The 23834-nt window shown below is 34.2% G+C and overlaps 1 protein-coding gene across 2 annotated transcripts in view; it reads right to left on the bottom strand.

The window, feature by feature from the left end:
• Positions 1 to 1278: 1278 nt before the first annotated feature.
• The window catches only part of FAM120B (family with sequence similarity 120B), a 109386-nt gene continuing 86830 nt past the window's right edge, over positions 1279 to 23834 (bottom strand). For both annotated transcript variants that reach the window (XM_051998192.1, XM_051998193.1), the window contains 4 exons: positions 21042 to 21150; positions 19107 to 19238; positions 9846 to 9906; positions 1279 to 3081 (listed from right to left, as the gene is read on the bottom strand). In XM_051998192.1, coding sequence (XP_051854152.1) covers positions 3069 to 3081; positions 9846 to 9906; positions 19107 to 19238; positions 21042 to 21150 — 315 coding nt within the window. In that variant the 3' untranslated portion in view covers positions 1279 to 3068. The remainder of the gene's footprint in view (positions 3082 to 9845; positions 9907 to 19106; positions 19239 to 21041; positions 21151 to 23834) is intronic.

Below are 23834 nucleotides of genomic sequence, written 5' to 3'. Positions count from 1 at the left end.
TTACTTACAAGTTATATGCATGGGTAATTTTACAGCATTGACAGTTGTAAAACCTTTTGTTCCAATTTTTCCCCTCCTTCTCTTCATCCCCTCCCCCAGATGGCAGGTTGACCAAACTTTTTTTTTTTTTAAACAATTAACAAGAGGATAGAGATATAATTTACTGAATATAAAACCCAAGGGAGCCAGTAATAAAACAGAAGGTAGGTGTAATAAGAAAGGTGAACCAGAGATTCAAATACAAGAAGAACCATTTGGCTTTATAGGTATAACTGGTGCAAATAGGATTCATTGTGTCTGGTCATAAAAGGGTTTTAGATAAAAAAGTCCAAACCAGCATGGTGTTGTATTAGATAGAATTGTAGACTTGGAGTAGGGAAAACTCAAATTCGAATTTGGCTTCAGATACTTACTAGTTGTGTAACCATTATGCCGTTTGCCTCAGTTTCTTTATCTGTAAAATGGGGATAATAATAGCACCTGCCTTTCAGGATCATTGGGATGATCAATTGAGATACATATCAACTACTTAAAACTCTATATGAATGCTAGCTGCTATTATTATGCAACTGAGGCTGCTATTAAAAACAGTTGTTTCTATGTTATTAAAACCCTGAAAGTGCTCTGGATACAGAGTCTTAACTATCATAACAGAGTCTAATACATAACTAGGTTAGGAAAACCGGGAATTTGTCCTAAAGCTCTGACATTAAGACTTGTGACAGCACTATATAACTGAATTTAGTAAAAGGTGGGGAGCAATATTCTATATTAAAAACTTATATTCATTTGAAGACATTTAGTAACTAGAAGGGTGAAGCATGGGGGAAAGAACGAGATCAAAGATAAGAAACCAGAATCCTGGCATGGAAGGATGATATAGTAGTAAACAGAGATATTTCAAAGATTTAGATATGTTTTAGATTTCCTTCTTCACAAAATTGAGCAGCAGAGATTTTTAAAAATTCCACTTAATGATTTTTTCATCCTTCAAAAGGTGGAGAACTAAGGAGGGAAGCTGCTCTTCTACCCCTGATCTCTCCAACCCCCCAAATGAAGGACTGCTGTTTCTTGGATGGAAATGATTGGCACTTTGTACAGATGTGGTCATTTCACCTTAATAATTGAATGGAAAGTTGGGCATAGTCAAACACACAAAATTTTGGAAACTTCAAAGTTTATCAGAGAAAGGGTGGATGGGGGTGAGGGGGGCGGGTCTGTAGACTAAAATTCCATAGGGAAGTCATCTCAGGAAAGATAAAAAGTTTTGATAATACATTATTTGAAAGAAGTTTTATTGATGACTGTTTTTACACAAATAATTTCCTGACATACCACAAATAATTAAATAAAACGGAATGACAATCATTTCTGGCATCACTCTATATAGAGAGACAAAGTATATTTTATCATTAGTTAGGATTATCATAGGTTCTGTCAAAGTAAAGAACCCTTTAATCTGTATTTCTCAGTACTTTAAAAAGGTTTTCTTGCAGTTACTTTGTAAAAAAAAATATTGAGATTAATAAAACAAAAAGTATCAGACAAAAAATAACACTGTCATTCGTCATCTGTAATATAGAACACAATGGCCTTTTAAATGCCTCTTTATTTCTAAATCTATGATCATATGTAGGGCTGCTTAAGAATTGAAATAGCAGGAAAGAGCTTATTGCAGCCTAATTAAAAAATATACAATTTGCACAGAGTATTGTAAATTATAAAGGTTATTTATTTTTAATTGTATTTATATGGGACTATAATTTTAAAGTCCTTAGTCACGTAAAGATATAATTTCTAGGCCAATGGGAGAACTTTCAACATAGATGTTACCAGGGAATACCCGATATATTACAGATTTCTTTTTTTTTTCCTTCCCTCTTTTTTCCCCCTTATTTCCTATCCTTATTTTTTTCCTCCCACTCCTTTTTATTCCTTTTAATTTTTCCTTCAAAAAGGAAGTTCCTCTGGTAATAAGCAGTTGTCTCAAAAAAAAAATCACCATAAAAAGTGAAAATTTCTTCCTTATATGAGAATACTTTCCATGACTACTCCAGTTTACAATGATCCTTCCTTCTTGGAACTCCTATTGACACAAAATAAATTCCAAATAACATAGTACTTAATTATATATATTCACCCTAATTGCTGTTTTATTAGTATTAGATTCCTTCCCTTCAATCAAACTCTATGCTTCCTGAGGGCAGAAGCCATGTCTCATACTTTAACTCTATCTCCTGTGACATATAGTACAATTCTGGGCATGTAGTAGGCATGATTGACAGATGATTTCAGTATCACACTTACAAATAATTCTTTACTAATCTCACTTTTTACTCAAGTTTTTAATGCCATTTACACTTGACTTTAGAGTTCACATATTTTCCAGATAAATTTCTATTATTGTTTTCAGACTCTTCTCGGCAACATAGAAGATGGAGAAGATTTGGCTAGGATCCAGGTGGATGTAGTTTTAAATTCTGGCTCTGACACTTAGTAGCTAGTGATCCTAGGAAGTTACTTTATCTCATTCACTTCAAGCAGTTCCCCAGAACTTACTAAGTCATACTTGGTCGTAAATCACAGATCATTTCCATATTGTTATAAACTTCTGAAGGTGGTAAGGAACATTTGGAATTATCTTTTTGCTCTAGCACTACAGAGGAAGCAGTGGCTAAACTCAAATCTCTCCAGATGTTTCACTATACAGAAATGACACAGGAGGAAAGCAGCTTTTAATGTGAAATTTACATTGAAATCTCACTCCATATCCAAATATATAAATTAGCAACTTCTTTTCAATTTTTGTTACATCTTGCTGGAAAAAAAAGAAGCTATTTTTGTGCACTTTTACTTAACAGCAATGGCCAAGAAATTAGAATAGAGAAGACATTACACAAAATATAATGATATTTTTAAGAACACCATCTTTCCTAACTATGTATATTTTTAGATTTGGTTTATAGACAGAATTAAATAGGTATATTTCTCTTCAACCAGTTTTCAAATTTTAAAATGTTTTCTTCATTTGTAAAAAGTCTCTGCTCCATCTCAGCAGCATCACAGTATCATCTGGGCCACCTAGAACATAAACAATCGATATGAAATAAGATATACTACAATAAACCAAAGAATTAATGTGAAGGCTTGTGTGTGTGTGTGTGTGTTGTGTGTTGAAGAATATGGTCAAAACTTGACAGCCAAGAGATCAGACAGTTTAGATGCTTATAATAAGGACCATTTTCTAAAGAAAGAAATTGAAATTCAGGGGGAGGGGAAAGAGAGGAAGATGGACAAAGTGAGTTAAGTGACGGCTTCACCTTCATATTTTTAATGATCCTTTTAAGAATTAAATTGTCTTTTTATCATGAACTTTGATGATGACCAACAAATACAAATACTGCAATATACAAAGAAAAAGAGGATTGTATATGAACTTGCGAATTTGTTATATACAATTTGTTCTTTTAAAAAAAGTCACTATGTTGATCAGGTTTTGAACTTTCTTTCAAAGTTATGCGATGAATCTGAGTACCTTTTAATTTACCAAAGGAAATATCATCTTATATTCAACATAATTTTAGTGGAAAGTATGTTTTAATCCCATTTGAAAATTTTCAAATGTGTGGTATACATGATAATCCAATTAGTTCTACACATTGAGGATCTTAAGAGAGGCATATATATAGTGGGCATAAGCAGATTATAATATATAAATAAGGAATTTTGAAGTAAAAGCAGTGAAAAGAATGTCATCAAAGGAATGAAGGCTTGAAAAAAGGAGATGGGCTTGCTTCAGATGGGTGAGAGAAAGGAATACCTAACAGAGATACAGTGGTCTCCTGGTGATGTCAGGTGGATTTGCAACGGTGTACTTATGAGAAGACATGACCAAGGGTCACTAGGATGGGTGGACATATATGGGTTGCAATCTGTATCATCATGGGGTATACCCTGATGGGAGAAATACACTGATGAAATCACAAACCAATTGAATAACTGAAAAATTAAAAGTCAGAAGGTACCTCAGAGATTATGCCCAACATCCTTATCTCTGAGATTAGTGAGCTGCTCAAGGAGATCACAAATCAAGGTAAATGCAAAGCTAGAGCAAAAGCTTATGCTTAGAGACTCCAAATCCAATGCTTTTTCTACTTTCCCATGCTCTTTCTCTCTGACTAATGAGAATACCTACTTTCCTAACCAGTTAATAAAGAGCATGAAGCACTTGAATTGTGGAGAAATTACAACAGTTATGTGTTGACCACACAATATTATTTACAACATAGCGCTCAGAAACTATGATTAAAATTCAAAGAAATTAATATGGTGGCATTTTTCAAGAGCATAAAATATTAAGTCCATATCAACAACATATAAATGGAAATTCCAACAAATATATTTATGGAAGTATTGGAAATTTCAAACTTACAGTAAACAAGAATGTAGGCAACTGAGGCATTTATAACAGACTGATCAGAAATGTAAGGGAAAATGATCAAGTTCTAAAACTTATGATTTCCATAGGATTTATATGACCCATATGAAAGTAATTAGATATGCAAATATTCTTAAGAAAAGAAACTACAGGAAGTATATAATCAGGATATTTCATACTTTGGAAATACAAAGGTATTAGAATATCTGGGGAATATTCTGTTTTAGAAATGAAAGATGGGATTTGAATACAAGCTGAAGCCTGAAGCTATACATACTTGGGTTTATTAAATGCAGAAACACAAATGGGTTTATTTTTAAAGCTAAAAACAACTGGAAGGGAACTTCTTTTCTATAAGGAAAAGGAACATTTCTTCATAAGTCAAAGCTGAAGGACAAAAACTTTGAGTCTTTCAAACTGTCAAGCAACTCAGAAAACTCTGTGTATTAGAGCTGAGGGAACCTTAGAAATCATTTTCCCTCATAATTTATCTCATTTCCCCCACTTAACCGGTGAGGAAACAGGCCCTGAGAAGTTAATTTAACTTATCCAAGTTCACAAAACTCATGAAAGGCAGAACTGAGATTATCTATCTGGTCATCTAACTTTTAGGCCTGTATTATTATTATTATTATACTTATTGTTATTATTATTTTTCAAATCAATATTCTACTTCTTCCTTCCCCTGTTTAGACCTTTTTGGATTTAATATTGTGGCTCTGAAATGTTTTCAATGAAAAGGATAAAAGATTATTATCTTTAAAAATTCTAAACTTAATGAATGCAAAAAAAACACCTTTGAATATTTCCATATACAAAAGTATTACATATAAAAGCATGAACCTCCATTCCATGGTATGTTTTCTTTTTAAAGCCTATAATAAATTCAACAAACTACTTTCTTTTTAAATTCAAATTTATTTTATTTTTAGTTTCAGATTCTCTCCCTTTCCCACCCACTGAGAAGGCAAGAAATACAAAACCCATTACAAATATGAAATCATGCAAACCGAATTTCTACATTAGCCATCACCAAAAAAAGAAAGAGGGAGAAAAAAACCCACATCAAAACCTGCCTCAATCTGTACTTTGAGACCATCAGTTCTCTATCTGGGGGTGGATAGCATATTCATCATGAGAATTTTGGCATTATGTTGATCAGAGTTACTAAATCTTTCTCAGTTTATTATTTTTATAATATTTCTGTTAATGTATCAATTGTTCTCCTGGTTCTGCTCACTTCATTTTGTATCAGTTCATATATCTTTTTATAGATTTTTCTGAATACTTTTCCTTCATCATTTCTTGTAGCACAATTGTATTCCATTAATTTATAACCATAATTTGTTTTAGCCATTACCTTACTGATAATCATACTCTCAGATTCCAAATCTTCATCACAAAAAGAGCTGCTTTAAATATATATATATATGTTCTTTTCCTTCTCTTTGGAGTATAGACCTAGTAGCAATATAGCTGTGTCAAAGGATATGCACAATAAATAGCTTTCTGGGTATAGTTCCAATTGCTTTCAGGAATGGCTGGACTAGTTCACAAGAGAACATCTATTTTCCTACATCTTCACTAATATTTATCAGTTTCCTTTACTGTCCTATTAGCCAATTGAATGGTTGTGAGTTGGTAGAGTCGTAATTTGCATTTCTCTAGGTTTTAGTGATTTAGAGCATTTTTTAATATGATTTGATCATTTTGATTTTTTTTGAACACTGCTTTTTCCTATCATTTATGTTGGGGAATGGCTCTTATTCTTACAAATTTGGCTCAGTTCCTACACATTTGAGAAATGCAGCCTTAATCAGAGAAATCTGTTGCTAAGATTCTTTCCCAGCAATGTGTTCGTCTTAAAGTTGTATTACCAGTCTATGCTTCTTTTTCAACTTTTTTTTAGTGCATTAAAAAAGTTTAAACAGAATAGTACCTTTTGTGGGCATCATTTATTAATTTTAATCTCTCTTCTATTTTCATTCTTCCTTCTAAAATCTACCACCAATCAAAACAGACAAATCCTTGTAACAAAAAGGCATGGTCAAACAAATCCACACAGTGGCAATGGCTGAAAATCTTTACTTCTTCCTGCAACTTAAGTTTATGATTGCTTTGTGAAGAGTGGGTAACATACTTCATCATAGATCTCTTATAGATGTTGTTTTGATCAGAATTAAGTTTTTCAATGTTGATCTTCTTTACGATCTTCTTGTTATTTTTTCCTGGTTCTATTCACTCACCATGAAAGCCAAAGAATCATTTCTCCCATGAATTCTGACTGAATTTTTGCCTAAGCTATATTTTACGTTGAGATCTTGCTTGTAGATATCCTGAGTGCCCCTGTTATCTTAATATGTTTTTATGGTAATTGGTTTTTTTTTTTTTTTTGCTTGTTCTTTTAGCCTAATTCCTAATTCCAGACTTGGTCTTAGGACTGGACTCCGCATACTTTTGGTGGGGATGTCTGGGCTGATCTATTCCCTGCTTTCTTGGGGGTACTGAGTATTGTATTGTTCCAGTACATTAAAGATATCTCAGGTTGGGGACTCTCAAGCTTTCAGTGTTCCCAAACTGGTCCCATCCAGGGCAAAGTCTGATTGCTGCCTTCTTTACCCCTTTCTCCCCCATCTGAACTTTACAAGTTCCTTGTCCTGTTCATAACTTAGGTTTGAACCTAGCAAAAAGCCTGTAGGTTTGCGGCTGGGTGGAGTTCCAGGAGATGGCTGCTGAATTCAGTTATTATCAGCCAGCCGGAATACTCTGTTGGTTCAGTGATAAGAACAGTACTAGGCTTCCCTTGGATCTGGGATTCTTGCCTTGATAATTTTTCTGCAACCTTCCGAGTAATCTAGAAGCTGGAAGTGAGACTTCATTCTGTTCTTGAGCTCTCAGCCACATAAGATGTTGCTTATTTCTCAACTTGTTTCTGAGTGCTCCTTGATGGATACACAGCCTAAGGCCTATAATCACTCTTAATTCTGGAATAGCAAACTTAATCCAGGTCTTCTCTTAAATCTGCCCTGGATCTGGAACTTGAGACTGGGTAGTAAACAATAATTGGTACCTGGTCTAATATTTTACATATATTGAGGCCTCTCCAGGCTGAATATGAGACCTCTTCTTGCTCTGTTGCATAGAGAACCTGTTTCTGCTCTGGAATGCTCCATGTGACACAGTCCAGGCTAGGCCTTGTTCCCAGAGTCCAGACACTTAATCAATTTGGATTTGGGCTAGGAAAATAACTCACTGATGTTTTTCTTGGATTTTCCAATTAAGATTCTGTCTGGTATGTTTTCTAGTTCTATTTGGAGGAAGTATGGGTGTGTATGTGTGGAGTGGGTGGTGAGGGTGCAGAGTAGGTTGCTCTTCTTTTTTCCTGCTACATCGTCTTTATTTTCTAATAGTTTTATAAATTAGGATCTTTACTACTATGTCTCAACAGCTTCTTTAGCAAATCTTTACCATTCTGAAGTACTTCATGCCCGACATCACAGAAATAAACTTCTATTTTTGCCTGTGTTTCTCACTCAATAACACCACCACACCATCCATTCTTGGTGTATAAAAAATAAAATGAGCAACAACCCCTCTCCCCCCCCCCCCCCAATTAAATCCCAGCAGGGATAACTCAGAGTAAATATTTCATAGCAATCAGTTCTTAGATGGAGAAAGCCAGATAAATTTTTTTGTTTAATCTTTTTTCTAGTCCTAGTGTTTGTGAAGCACTATTTTTTTGGGAGGGGAGGATAGTAGGGAGGGTCCAAATTCATTAGGATAGGAAACTGCCAGTGTGTAAAGTTTCTCTATTAATGCAGATAAGCAGACAACTACCTGCAGTGCACTCTAAGAGTGATCTGAGGCACTGAGAAATTAAGTAACTTCCCCATGGTTTCACAGTTAAATATGTTAGAGGAAGTACTTGCACCCAAGTATTCACGACTCCCAGCCCAGTCATTATATTTGCTAAATAAATCTGAGTCATCATGTATTATGTTGAGAATACATTCCAGGAGAAGTTTCAAGGTGTTATTGGAACAATTTAAAGCGAACATTTAAATTTATTAATGGGTGCAAAAGCACTGTTTTGAATTAATTTATAAGCAGTAACAGACTGGTACAATGATAAAGTGCAAAACATAGCGGAAGCTAGTATGTAATGTAATGTGGATTTTATGTTCTAAACTACCAGATTAGAAAATCTACCTAACGCTCTAAATTGCTTTTACATCTTTTTATTTATTTTTTTTTAACACCATGGTAATAACAAACTTGCAATTCAAAACTCCTTTACTAGAATTAGTCACTGAATTTAAGAATGCTTTCCTGAGACTTGTTGATTCATACTTTTTAAAGCTCTAAACAAAACATTTTTGTCCCATGCAAAAACATCAAGGAATACTAAATATTAAAAATAAATAAAAATTCTAAGTAGCATCATATAGTGAATAGTATCTATTTCCTTTCTAAAGAGACCTTTTCTAAAGAGATATTTTCAAAGAAATATATACTAAAGGACTGTCAATACCACAGGTTAATTTATAATTTGCAGCTACCCTAGGCTTCTTTTTTCTATATAACTAAATACCACAAGGGAGTGGGTTTAATTAACTTACTGACCCATTCTCACTAAGTGAAATTATATCACATTTCTCTTTCTTTCCTCTGAAGGTTTGTGGCAATGTTACTATTGTAATTATGGGCTGGCAGGTTTCAGTGGTAAAGTGATTATACACTGTCCTAGTGATATTACTGCTCCTCAAGTTACTTCAACTTTTTGGCAAGATTTTAATATATAGTATTGTTAAAGCCTGCGTGAAACAATTTAAAATTAATACTATAAATAGGTTGAAGGAAGAATATTTAAAATTTATGCAGGCTTTAAATGAATCCCATGTAACATAGTTCATATAGTCAACAAAAATCCTAGGAAGGAAAAAAGAAAATACTAAAACAAATATCACTACTAGATATCTGCCTAGCTCTTTCATTTAAAGATCTCAAAGCAATTAGCAAATATTGGCTCATTAGACCTGCAAATGATAAAGAACAAATTATTTTCATTTTTATTCTGAAGTGACTGATAGGGTCAGTTACTTTTTGACTCCCGACCTCACATCCCAACTAGCTTTTTCTTTGGAGTAAAATCAAAATCATTATCCAATTTATACTTATATATGTTGTTAAATCATGATACTTAAATGTCTGTAAGGCTTTGCTCTAAAAGATGAAACAAAAAAGTCATAAAATTATAGCGTTAAGATGAAAATGACCTTAGAGATCCCTTATTTTATATATGAGGAAAATGAGCCCCAGAGTTTAAGCGAGCATTATTTCATTTTGGCATAGAGTAATACTTAAAAATTTATTTTAACAGTCTGAAAGTAGATGGATGTTCATTTACCTGGGAGTGTATTGGAATCTTCTTTTCTTCTGACTTTGATCTTCTGACCTATATCCTCTACCTAAGAGACATACACAAAAATAAAACCCATACCGTATAATTCAACACTCAAAATAATTCAATTAGAAAAAATAGCATATAACTGAATATTTACCAAAAACATGTATCTGGAGAGCAGTACTTTATTCTCCTTTCAGTTGTTGCCACCTGTCCCTGTTATTATTCTCTCCTCTTCTTCCCACCCTCCCATTATCCTATGCTCTATAAAGTGGGAAGCAATTAATTAAGAGAGGTAGAACTGTTGGTAAAAAAGAGTAGAGCTGAAGCTTTTCCCTTTGGGAAACAGACAAAATTGTTCCTGTTAACACCAATCCTAACCATCTGCATTATATCTAGACATTTATTGCTGCCAATGACTTTTGGAACTGAAAATTTAGATGCAGATGGCTTTCAGGTAGAAATTTTGCCAACGGGGGAAAAACAATGCTTGGCTTTCCACAGTCCCTACAGTATTCCTTCTTTCCATTCCTATAATTCAATCACCTTTTGCTTTCTTGATAGGGAGTATTTGGAGGAGAATTCTGGTGTAAGAACATTAATCTACAAAGTACACCATGATGTGTACAAAAAAGATGAACTTAAAAAAAAAAAAAGCAGTGAATTTCTAATGATTTTCTCCAAGCCTGGTTATGCTAATAATCCATTTCATAGTAGATACACAGCTCTATAGTCAAGGGACCTAAGTCAAAGGATTTCTATTTTAGTAGAGCTTACAAAAAACTTTGAAAACCCGGGTCAACTTCTATAACACAATGTGATATATGAGGGGAGGAATTTAATGAAAGTTAAAATTTAATATGTAAGCAAGTCTTAAAGGGCACATATTAATTCAAGAGGTAGTGATCCAACATACTTTCTTCCTGGGTTACAATCTTTTGGCTGATCTCACTGTTAGATCACACCTCCACGAGGGGTTGTACTGGAGGAGGGAAACTTAAATCCAGCAAAATGCTACTTGTTAGCATTTCTAGCAAAAGGTTACAGAATTCAATAATAATAATAATAATAATAATAATAATAATAATAATAGGCTCAATAGAGTTTCCAAGTGATTTATTAATTTCAGTTATACTATATCAATCCCCTATTACCATGGCTAATCAAGATCTACAAACATGTCTGCATGTCCCTTCTATGTTCTAAAGTATTAATAGAGACATGAAAATCCACAGGAAGATTGGTGAATTGGTAGTTACCATGTGTGGGATCTTACAGATCATTTATCACCAGCTGGCCAATGCAAAGGTATCTAACAGCAGGGAAAAGGTTAAGCATTTCTCACTTCAGCTGTAGTTTTGTTCTTTGACCACCCGTTAGCATTTAAAAAGTTCTAAGTAGGCTTTGATGTTTAACACCTCCCAGAGGTTAATGGGGATGATGGAGTTCACACCTCGGTGGTTACCATTGTTTACAGGGAGAAAGTTTTTTGCCACGCCTTGCTTAACAATGGAAGATAGCCACCATTTACACAGGAATGGTCCCCTTGGCCAGGAAAGACCATCCATGGCCTGTGATTTTCATGTTTAATTCCTCCTACCCAGCCAAAGGGAGCAGGCTTAACCCTTACCAATAAAGGGATGAGAAAATTCAGAGCCTTGGAGGGCTGGCCATCAAAGGGGAACTATTTTTACCCCACAATGTTGATTTTGGAGGACAGGCTAGTTCTTTTGTTGGCACAAACAAATTCCACTTCTAACACGGTTCTAGGAATATAGATATCAGCCTAGAATCTGGTGCTGCTTTCCTTTTTTCACTGTGAATTCTATGAAATGTTGCTGAGAAAGAAGGTACAGGAGAACTGAGGTGGACAAATTAAACAGAAAATGATATTGTAACTAGTTTTCAAAAAAGACTTTCCTCACAAAAGCTGAAAATAGAGAAGAAAATTTCTCAAACAAAATATTCGTTGCTCAATCCTGGTAAAATATTCCATATAATATGTACCTCATACAAGTTATCTGAATTGAGAAAGCAAATACAGGAAAAATGAATTTTTATTTTTACAACCAGTGTGAAAATATAAATAGAATGTTCCCTGCCATTCCTCACACAAAGTTTATAGATATTTCTGTATTTCTAAACTCTTTGGAACTATACTAACCTAATATTTTATAACTTAATCTTTGCTTTCAACTTTGAAGATCTCAAAAAATGCTACATATTCCAGCCTTGTACTTTAATCTGCACTACTATCCCAGGGATATTCTTTTGTATTAAGACTGTTACTCTTCCACCAACATGGTAAAAGCAGATTTCTTTAAAATTCAAAGCATTACTGTTATATTTCAGCCAAGTCCTTGGATGCTAGCTCCTGAGGTCATTCATGTTTTATTGTTCCTAAGCAACAAGAGGAGCACCTTAGACAACACTTGCCCCCCTCCTGCCCACAGCCAAAGCACCTAAGCCCTATTGGCACTGAAGTCCAGATCTGACAAATGTTTCTCAGAATTCAGTTATCCCTCTTGACATTTTAAAAACTCAAACTTGTAATATGGTGTAGCAAGACTTAGGAAAGGCAAAGACTCATAACTGATGGGTAAAAAATAATCTTCTGAAAATACAACAAAATTTTCAGGAGTTAAGAATGAGAGGGAGATTATTCAATGACACTTTTCCTTTCCTTTCCTTTTCTTCCTTTCTCCAAGAGTTCAACTTTTCAATTCTTTCTTAAATTTCTAGAAGTGAAAAACAGAATACTCTGTTGATTATTTGAATTAAATTTCTGCATTTCCATGAAAGAACCACCTTCCCACTAAGGGAGCAATAAATATTTGATAACAAGGTGAATACAATGGATTCACAAATAGTGATATTATTTCCTTTGTTTTATACTTCATTAACTAGATCTAATTAATATGCACGCACTCTTTAAATTTTTTTTTTTAAATCCTCCAACAATCACCAGTGAATCAGACTGAATTCAATAGCTATTCTTCTGAAATGCTGACTGCCTACAAACTGGGTTTCTGCAATAACCACACACCTAAGTACTTCTTTCTCAACTTAAAATGACTGAACAGAGACTCAAACTAATGGTTTTCTATTTCTGAATGGGATCACCATTTAGAGAGTTTTCTAGAAGACTCTACTGAATATGAACAATATATATAAGAAATGTGTGATAATTTATAATTATAAACATATGCAATTAATTAAGAAATTACTGGAAATAAAAGCAATAATAAAGAACCAAAACAAGTGAGATCAAATGAAAGAAGTGTTGTTAACAAATGATTAAAATTAAAGCACAAATTCTTTCCTTTCTCTGTAATACTTTTTCTTCTTGCCCTGTCTCCTTCCTCTCTCCCTTCTTTGACTCCCTTCTCCCTTCTTTCTTCCATCAATCCGTCTGTCTATCTGCCTGTCCATCCCTCCCTCCCTTTCTTCCTTTCATTTCTGACTTCATTAGTGTACAGAATTCTGGATAAGGAGACTTTCTCCAATGGTGCAGATTAGCAATTGTGTCAGCTGTTTGGGAGACTAAGACAACAATAAATTCACATTTATGTGGCATTTTAAAGTTGGAAAAGCAATTCACATAAATTTTTCATTTGAGTCTCACAACAACTCTATGAAACAGGTACTATTATTATACTCATTTTGACAGATGGAGAAATTGAAGCTCAGAAAATCCAGTCAATGATTTGCCCATAATCACCTAGTCAAATAGGCAGGATTTGAATTTCTGACTTCAAGCAGCATTTTTAACTATGGAGCAAAACTGCCTCTGAGGTTAAATGACTTTCCCTTCGTCACACAGTCAGTATATGTCAGAGACAGGATGTGAACCTGGGCTTTCCTGACTCCATAATTTTCTCTTAATAAGTAGTAAATTTAATATTCACAAATACATTGGTAAGTGATGTACTCCTGTCTGTAATCACCCTATTGGGTGATTCTCCTTAACTGTTCTCAGGAACATACTGTATGTTCTGATTATTTGCTGGCTAGTATCTGTTGTGTCAAAATAAAACATATCAATAACTAACATTTTTTTAAGGGAAAGAAGAAATTATTGGGAAGATATTGCAAGCTTAGCATGCACTAGGTAAAATAAAGGTCATAATCTTAACCAACTCTGGTAGAGCACTGTAGATTAATCTAAAGTCCCATATTACCTACAAGACCAAGAATTTTAAAAAATACTTTTATGTGTATATGTATATGTTACACACACATATATACATATACACATAGAAATATACATTTACATGTATGTGTATTTATGTAAATATACATTTGATCATCCCCTATAAGTAACTTATGATGATCTTTTATAATACTTAACAGAATATCTTGTATATAAATAGGCACTTAACATTTGAACTGCAAAATTTAGCAAAAATAAAAATAATGAAAAATGGCTTTTTTCTTTTTATAAGTTCCTAATTTCATACAAATTGAGCAAATTATTCCTGTAGCAAGATAACAAGATGGCAGTCTCACTCTTTTCTTCTCTAGAAAACTGAACAGATAGGGTATTATTCATCCCTAAATTGTTGAAAGCCAATCGTTACATACTACTTTAAGTTTTGTTACTACATGTTGATGGACTGAACAATGAATCTTAGGGATAGAGATAAGACTGGCTACAATGAAGCCCTAGGTCATTTATATAAGAGATGTCAAACTCTGATAATTTGTGATTTTCTAATTCAATATGTGGTCAACAAGGATCTGTTTCTATTTGAGTTTGATACTACTTATCTACATGACTTAACTTGTATAATAACTGCTGGGTATGTCTACTTGGATGCTACAGAGGTATATGGATATCTGCATATCCAAAATGGAGCTCATTAACACTTCTCCTCAAGTTCATTCTTCCTCCAAATTTCCATTTTTCCCCCCAGTTTAGGAAACCACCCTTTTAAGTAACAAACGTTCTCAACCTTAAAATCATTCTTAACTCCTTGTCCTTCATTACTACCCATATCAAAACAGTTCCCACATCTCCTTGACTGTTCTTCCACATCTCACATCTGTTCCCTTCTTTTCACTTACCAAGTCTCCACCCTAGGTTCAAGTACTCATAAATTCTCATTTAAGCTAGTACATTAGATTTATAAATGCTCTCTGCTTTGATAGTTTCCCCCCCCTTCCCAATCTATTCTTAGTACAGATGCCAAATTATTCTTGAAGAAACACAAGCCTTACCATGGCACACCTTACTCAGAAATATTTAGTGATTTTTAATAAACCGTTAAGATAAACATGCCATTTTTAGCCTGGTTTTAAAAATCCTCTCCAATTTAACTTCCATGCTTCCTTTCCTTTATGTACTACTTTTCAAGTCAAACTAAAAGACATTCCCCTTATACAACATTTCATCTCTCCTCTTTAAGATTTTGCAAAGGTAGTATTCTGTAATCTAAAGCACACTCTTTATCTCCATCAAAGAATGCTAGTGTTAGAGAGATAGGCTTTTGTTTCAGGGAGAAGCGTAGAATCATTAAAAGCATGGTATGATTTCCCAAGAGCAATCCAGTCTGCTCTCTTTCTTCTATTCAATTCTAGATCTAGTTCACTTCTATTTGCAGTACCTTAACAATGAATGCATGGACGGACTGTCTATCCAACTGTATATCATGATTTGAGTAATAAATATCTCTATATGCTTGATTTCCCTTCTCCCTCACTCCTCTCCAACACTCAGATAATTAGGCTGAATGATTTTGGGGGAGAAAAAAAAATTTGGGTGGAAACTGAATTTGTGATTGTGAGGAAAAACTACATCAATGTGGATTAGAAACTTCTCTTTAACTTATGACCTCAGAAAGTTGCCAGAGGTGTTGGGAAACTAAATAAATTACTCAGACTCAGGCAGTGGTTATTTGAAGGATGGTCCTCAATCTAATATGTCAGGCTTTCTCTCAAGTGAAAATTTACCTTATTGAGGAAGTTTTGCAATGTTCTGGGGCATGGGTCAATGACCACAAACAGGAACATCTGGAGGATCTCACTGTCTCTACAGATAATTACTTCTGAGCTGGGAATCCATCATAACTATGGCAAACATCTTTGGTGAGTATAGTTCTTCCTGTTTTATGCTTTGATACTTATAATCAGGAGGCTGACATCATATCTTGTATCTTTTAGGTAACCTGTGATAATTTTAACATATAAATGGAAGACATCTGTTGGAAGAAAAGCTTTAAAGTGACATTTTGTTCTGTGGAATCACAAGTCTTTTGATAGTTAAAGAACATTATCCCTAAGGGAAATCTTATATTTTCTGTACTGTTCAGTTGATTGGGTAATTTTAAAGATAGAATCTGCTGTAGAATATTGCTTTCATACCTTTGCTAATGATGTCCTTGACATGTGTATAGAATACCCTCATAAAGATTTTGTAAGGATGGGAGAATTCTTATTCTATGTCCCTACAGAGTATCAGTGGTTGATGGCTACCAATATTATCTCATTTATTTTTGATAATAATATCCTTTTTTCTAAACATTTGTTTTTATCCTCTTTTCTTATGGATATTTTGAGAGTCAATCTCTCCATGACCCCCAAATTGTGTTGCCTACAGATTAAACGTATACTCTACTTAAGTTTAGTCCCAACACTTTTCCCCTTCTTGATTTTCTTCAGTGCCACAAGTTCTTTTTCAGGCAATAAAGTGGGGATTTTGATATTTGAACTTTGGGGTAATGGCTCTATCATCAATGATGGGAAAAACAGTTTCTTACATTAACCTTGAACAATTTTTTCCATTTTCTACCTGTTTATTGTTTCCCATGCAACTTCATCCCTATATTCTTTTGGTGTAATTTAGCTTAACTAATCTTTTGCTAAGTTTCCTGTAAATTTGCATTTTTACCTCTATTATTCATTGAGATGATCCTGTTTGCACTTCCCCACCAATCTCCTCTATAAGATTTTATAGTTGACACTCTAAGTCACCTCTTACTTGGACTACTGCAATAGTCTTTTAATTGGTCTCTCTGTTCTTTCCCACAGAAATCAAATTTAATATTGCCAAGATGCTAGTCTGATGATATTACTAAAAGATCTTCACTGGCTCTTTACTAGGGTAAAAAAAATAGAACCATTGTTTTCGTATTTAAAATTCTTTACAATCTGGCTCCTCTCTACTTTCCAGATTTATTTCATATTCTTTCTCTTTGCACATTCATCTCTATCTCTTAAGATTCCTAGCTTCCTTGAAGAATCAGTTCAGGAGTACTCTCCTAAAGGAAGTCTTTCCTGCTTATATCAGATATTATCAATGTCTCTACATATTGAAAGAGCAATTCACCAAAAGATTCAAGCCAATCTGACAAATTTATTGCAAAGTATGATGCTAGGTGCTAAAGGAATAAGACATATTTTTAACAACTAATAGCTAACATTTGTGTAGTAGCTAACTGCCTTTTTTTTGGGGGGGGGTAGTCTTTTCAGTTATGTCTGACTCTCTGTGATTCCATTTGGAGTTTTCTTAGCAAGGATATTAGTTTACCATTTCCTTCTCCAGTTCATCTGACGGATGAGAAACTGAGGCAAACAGGGTTAAGTGACTTGTCCAGAGTCACAGAGTTAGTAAGAAGTCTAAGGCCAGATTGGAATTCAGAAAGATGAGTTTTCCTTACTCTAAGCTTGGCATTCTATTCACTGAGCCACCTAACTGCCCCACTTTACTGTTTACAACATGCTTTACAGATATCTCATTTGATCTTCACAACAACCTTATAGGGTAGATAATAGAATAATAATACTTAATGTAATCTGTAATTATAAATCAGGAAAATGAGGCTGAGAGAGAGTTTAAGTAACTTGCCTAGGGTCACATGGCTAGTAAGTATCTGAGCAGGATTTGAATTTAGGTTTTTCTGATTCCAAGTCTAACACTCTATCCCAGGCAACTTACCTGCCTCTAATCTAAAATAAAAATATATTTTAGATATACATATGCTATATCTTACTTTTATTAAAACAAAAAATAAACTTTATTGATGGAAATTATATCAAAAAATGTCATGTCTTCCAATTATACAATATTCCAGAAAAAATGATCTTTCCTATTTGCTTTTAGTGTAGGGGACAAATTTACCTATCTATTCTGTCTAGTACTCAGCTACTAAACTATCATACTGAGTGAATTAAAATAATTTAATAATGTATTTAAATTAAAGAAAATCTTTTCCTTCAGTTTCAGTTCTAAAGATGATCTAATTTCACTTTTGCCTTGATATACTTGATGTTTAATACGGAGCTCAGCAAAAGTTGATAATAAATGTTTATTGAATGATGGACTGTTGTTACTTGATAAAGGAGAAATCATACTTATATTCATACTGTATCAGCATTTACTGAAGATGATGGAATGAAACTAAGCACAGTGAATTAAACCCTCTGAAAGCTATGCTGGATAGATAGTCGCTTTATCTGGCAAGCCTCTGAAAGTTAAACTAGCTCAAGTGATTCTCTAAAATAACTTTAAATCCAAATCTTTGCAGTTTTTCTCTTTCCTACTTTTAATAATGGAATATTTAGAATGCTTTGCATGACCCACGTTCAAAACGAAAACTGCACTTGGTTTTAGTTAAGCGTTACATTAACAATTTCTGAAACATTTACAAGTTTTTAAGGTCATAATGTAAAAAACTAAATCATCATTTAAGACTTAAAATAATGAGGTGTTTGCACAGCACTACTATTCAAAAGTATAAAATTATAAATTTGGAGTAATTTGAAAGTCTATAGAGTTAGACTGTCAACAACTGTTTCAAATTTAGGTTTAAAATGTAGATGTGAGGTTCTCCATGTATTTAAAGTGCAAATTACTGTGTACCCAAGTTAGCTTAACATCTACATTAAAAACAGATATCATCTGTATTACAGATGTAAGATGTAAGAGACTTGTTTTTATTTCCCAGATTACATTGTAACGCTTTTACACAGTATTAAGCCAAGTCACGGAAAAACTCAGAATAGTGTTATTAGTTTGCTGTATTTTATTAGGATTGAGTTAAAAGGACTATGTATTGTATATGATTATTAAAATAGTTTTCTGTTGTTTAAATACAAAATTATACTGAAATGGGAAATTATGCTTGGCAGAGTGATAAAAATTAATAAACTATGAAAAGTCCAAAAATATGGAATTTATCTGTGTATCTGCTATACTTAAGAATATAAATTAGATATATATCGATTGTAAGCATATTGATGCCATTTTATTAATTTATTCTTTACCTGAAGGATCAGTTTCAAATCTAGTTGAGTAAGGCCGAGGACCTCTCCATTGGTTGGGATTATGACATAAAGATGAAAAACGAGGCTGATGTGATCTTTGGAAATTGGAGTCCCATCTTCTGCTTTCAGACTCTATAAGGACATAGATTTATTATATTAACATTTATTAATGCTATGTTCAAAACTATATAGCATGTATAACATAGCTTGATAAAGTATTTTCTGGTTATATGATGAAGTTTGATTCTTAAGATCATTGAAAAGTAGGGGAGCCCTACCATTATCAATTAGTTGATTACAGATATCATAATTGTGATCCCTGGAAGCACATTCTCTCCATTCCCTTCCTCCTCCCTCCCCTCCCTTCAAAGCTCAAATTTTTACTGAAGTGGAGAGGGTGGCCAGAAAACATTACATTTAATATGATAACCACTTAAGTTAGCAGTTAATCTCCACCATCCCCCTTCCTCATGCCTCCAATGGTAGGCCTTTTTTATTAGTAGTACCAAATGACTTCCTTCCATTGTAGGCCTCAAGTCAGAGTGCATAGTACTATCTTGCTTCCAAAAATTTGGGTACTCTTGTTCTAAAGGATATTAGTGCCTTTACAAAAATTTTAAACTTAGGAAAAACTCTTTATTATGCTTATCATTTGATAATTGTCTGGTCCCATTATTTCTATTTATCCCAACATACTAAATGCTTTGGTTATGCTCTTCATTGATTTACACACACACACACACACACACACATCTTCTCTAGCTTTAAAAACTACTGTAACATGATAAGGTAACAAAGAAAAGCAACCCAAGAAGACAAGGGGGTTCATTTCAACATAACTCTAAGCAATCTAATTATAAATTATTGAAACAACTCCTGATTAAGTGATACAGTATGTAACATGGTGTCGAACTAAAAGGATATTTTAAAAATAAATATTTTTGAGTATAGTAGAGATGAAGACAAAAAAGTAATCATTTACACTTATAAGAGTTAATTTATTTGTATTCCATTCATCTCCTGACAGATAACCAAGGCTTTCCTCACTCACTGAGAATAAAATAAAAGAATTCTTTTCATTTCTATTTCTCTTATATTATGTGCCTTTAACTTAACAAGTAGAACAAAATGGTTTTCCAATAATACAAATGTGGAAAGTAATTATGTACTTGTGCCATATAAAAATGTGACTATTAGTGGACCAAGTACCACTTTGAGAGCTATGTACTGAAAACTCCTATTTCTGGATAGCCCATTAGCAGTAGAAGAAAACTTAAGAAGAATCTAATAGTCTTGATAATGAAAAAGAAAAGATATGTAATTAAGTAAGCTTTCCTTTCCTTGTTTTGAGTTCCCTTCACCAATTACCAAGTTTTTTTTATTGATCTCTGGGGACTGGACATTCTTTCCTTTTGGAGTGGGGGTGTGTGAGGCAATGAGGGTTAAGTGATTTGCTCAGAATCACACAACTAGGAAGGGTCAAGTGTGTGAGGCCAAATTTGAATTTAGGTCTTCCTGATTCTATCACACCACCTACCTGCCCCTAAAGACAGGCTATTCTTAAATTCTCAAAGTGGCCAGGGAAGTAGGATTTGTGAGAAGTTTATTCTATTTGCAAAAAGAGAAAGATGAGTTGTTGTAATTACTGGCATAATAGAAGGCTTTCTATTGGCATAAAGGACTTTCTTAGAATGTTATTTTAAAAATTTATGATTAATGGGAAATGAGTGGTTCCTTTCTGAACATGCTTTACTTTAGGACCAGAACTTAATCCCAGAACACTAGTTAGAGACCTACAATTTTATTTCAGACCTTTCCTTTAATTTATCAACCTTTCACTACTATTTTCTTTCACACCTGAGGGAATTAAGAGTTTTTGTATTAATTCCTTAAACATTTATTTCAGTGGCAGAGCTAATATCCAAGAACATCAACCTCTAATGAATTCATTCCCTCGCTGTCGGCTTTGAAGGGCTCGGTTGTTCTTCATGCAGGCCTTGCAGATGAGTGATTTTAGTTTCTGGAACTCAGTCAGCCAATATTTCTGCAAAGGAAATGGACTTAAATGAGTATTGTGCTATGTATCAAGGTAGGATGATCTAATATTAGCAGGTCTGCTAACTATATTAAAATTGTTGCAATTAAAAATCCAATATTTGGATCATGGATTCAAGCTGGTTATTTGCCTCAAGGCAAATCATAACCTTTCCTAGTGCCAGGCTTTCAATATCTCTCTTGATGTTCTGTTCCTGAAATTTTGCTTAGAAAAATTTGCAAGGCAAGGCTTTGTCCCTCCTATTGTCCAAGTGAGGAATAATGGAAACAGAAACCTGGTTTCACTTTGTTGATATTTGGAAATGGGGCCATAATTAGAAGGGATGTCCATGTGTAAGAGGAATGGTTAAGGATAATCATATTCAATTCCTGGAATTCTTGGTATAAGACTATAAGAAAAATACTTGACTTAAAATGTTTTCCTTAATCAAGAATGAAAGTCAGAAGAAAAAAAAGGCTTAGGATCATAAAATTCATGGGATCATAATTTTTATAAAAAGCAAGAGACCTTATAATAATCTAGTTTTATCTCTCATTTTAAAGATAAGGAAACTGAAAAATAGAGAGGTTAAATGACCTGTCCAAGATTAGAAAGGTAGTAAATATCAGAGGTGGGATTGATTTGAATCTCAGTCCTTAGCTTCTAGAGCCAGATCTCTTTCTATTGTACTATCCTGAATGCATTGTACTAAGATGGCTTTGGGTGTAAGGAGGACTTGATTGCAAGCCTAACCTCTAACACATTCTGGTTATTCAGGGCAAGTCATTTAATGATTCAGTTTCTCAAAGAAACTTTCTGAGATCCTAAGTTGCAAACCAGCTATTGATCTGCACTGGAAGAAGAAATTTGCTTGCTAGTCTCTCCCTGAACTATAGTGCTATATCAGGGGAAATTCCTGATAATAGAAGTATGGTTTCTCCTTTGAACGGTTTCACGAGGTTCAAGACACCCTTAAAACTATACTTCTGAGCCCCAACTAATATGTTACATATTTAGTTCAAAGGAAAGACATTTACTTAATAAAATGACATCATTGAAATGACTGCTGTTATTCACATACAATGAAATATCAATAAGCATTTTAAAGCATCTACTATATCCCAAATACTGTGCTAAGAACAGGAGATAAAAAGAAAGAGAAAGGACAATTCTTATGTTTGCAGAGCTCATGATCTGATGAGGAAGACAAAATGAAAACAATTTTGAACATACAAGCTAAAAAAGAAAGAATAGGAAATAATCAATAGAGGTAAAGTACTAGAATTAAGAGGGACTGGGAAAAGCTTTCTGTAGAAAGTGGGATTTTAGGTGAGATTTAAAGGAAGTAAGGGAAATCAGGAAGTGAATATGAGAAGGGAGAGCATTTCAGACAAAGAGCACATCAAGTGAAAATGCCTGGAGTCAAGAGACGGAATGTTTTTTCATAAACTAGCAAAGAGGCCAGTGTCACTGGATTGAAAAGTATATGGGAGATGGATACAAAGGGTGGGAAGACTAGACAATGCATGTGTAAGAGGGAGAGTGGGATCATGGAGGACTTTGAATCCCAAATAATTCTGGATTTGGTATTTGGTTGGGAAATGATAGGGAGTATTTAACGAAAGTCACTTGAACATTTGAATTGAGGATGGATTGGCGAGGGAGAGATTTGAGGCAAGCAGACCCACCCTCAGGCTACTTCAACAGTCTACATATGAGGAGAGGAGGATCTGCATTAGGACCGTAGCAGCATAAGAAAGGAGCGGACAGGATCAAGAGATGTGGAAAGGGTGAGACTGACATGTATTAGAAACAGACTGAATGGAGGTGGAGAGTTGATTGATAGGAAACAAGGACATACCTAGGTTGTGTGACTGAATAACTGGTACTGTCTCTCAACATTAATAAAAAAAATTTGAAAGTGCACAGTTTTTGAGAAAATATCAGGTCACTTTGGGATACAAGTTTAAGACACACACACACATACACACACAGTTTGAGTATCTAATAGTCAGATGGAGATATGAGGTGAGAGGTCAGTAGAAAAGTTAGGGCTAGATAAGCAGATGTGTGAAACATTAGTATAGAGATACATAACTGAGTCTATGGGACTTAATGAGATTAAGAACCTTATTGGACACTTAAGGTGAGTGAGCACCTTAATCAGGAATGAAAGTCAGAAGGAAAAAAAGGCTTAGGATCATAAGATTCATGGGATCATAATTTTTAGAACTGCATCTGGATGAAAATCCAGCAAAGGAACCTGTCAAGGATTAATCAAATAGGCAAGAGAAGAATCAAAACAGAGTAATGTCCTAAAGAGGAAGATCAAGAAAAGAAAAAAGGGTGGTCAGAAAGATCAAGAAGGATGAAGAATGAGAAAAAGCCTCTGGACTATTGTAGAGGGCTGAAACTATTAAGTCAATGCACTGAGGTCAGGACTGCCAAGCACTTGAGGCTAACTACTGTTTGGACAATACTTTATGGGTATATGCTTGGAAAATGGTCCTTGCCACTATCCTGTGCTGGCTCAATGACTGGTGTATACAGAGGACTGTAGGAGGGACTAGGGAGTGGAATAAGATAAGCCAGAACCACTTTGGCCGTAGATAAGGGAGAAGGCGGTTGCAGAGATTCTGCTTCCATCCTGTTCAATCCTGTGTCTAAGACCAAGAAAAAAGACTAAGGACTTT

The sequence above is a fragment of the Antechinus flavipes genome, chromosome 4 (genome assembly GCF_016432865.1).
Source record: "Antechinus flavipes isolate AdamAnt ecotype Samford, QLD, Australia chromosome 4, AdamAnt_v2, whole genome shotgun sequence".
Classification (NCBI taxonomy): Eukaryota; Metazoa; Chordata; class Mammalia; order Dasyuromorphia; family Dasyuridae; genus Antechinus; species Antechinus flavipes.
The sequence above is the reverse complement of the archived record's forward strand: the minus strand, read 5'-3'. Positions and strand labels throughout refer to the sequence as shown.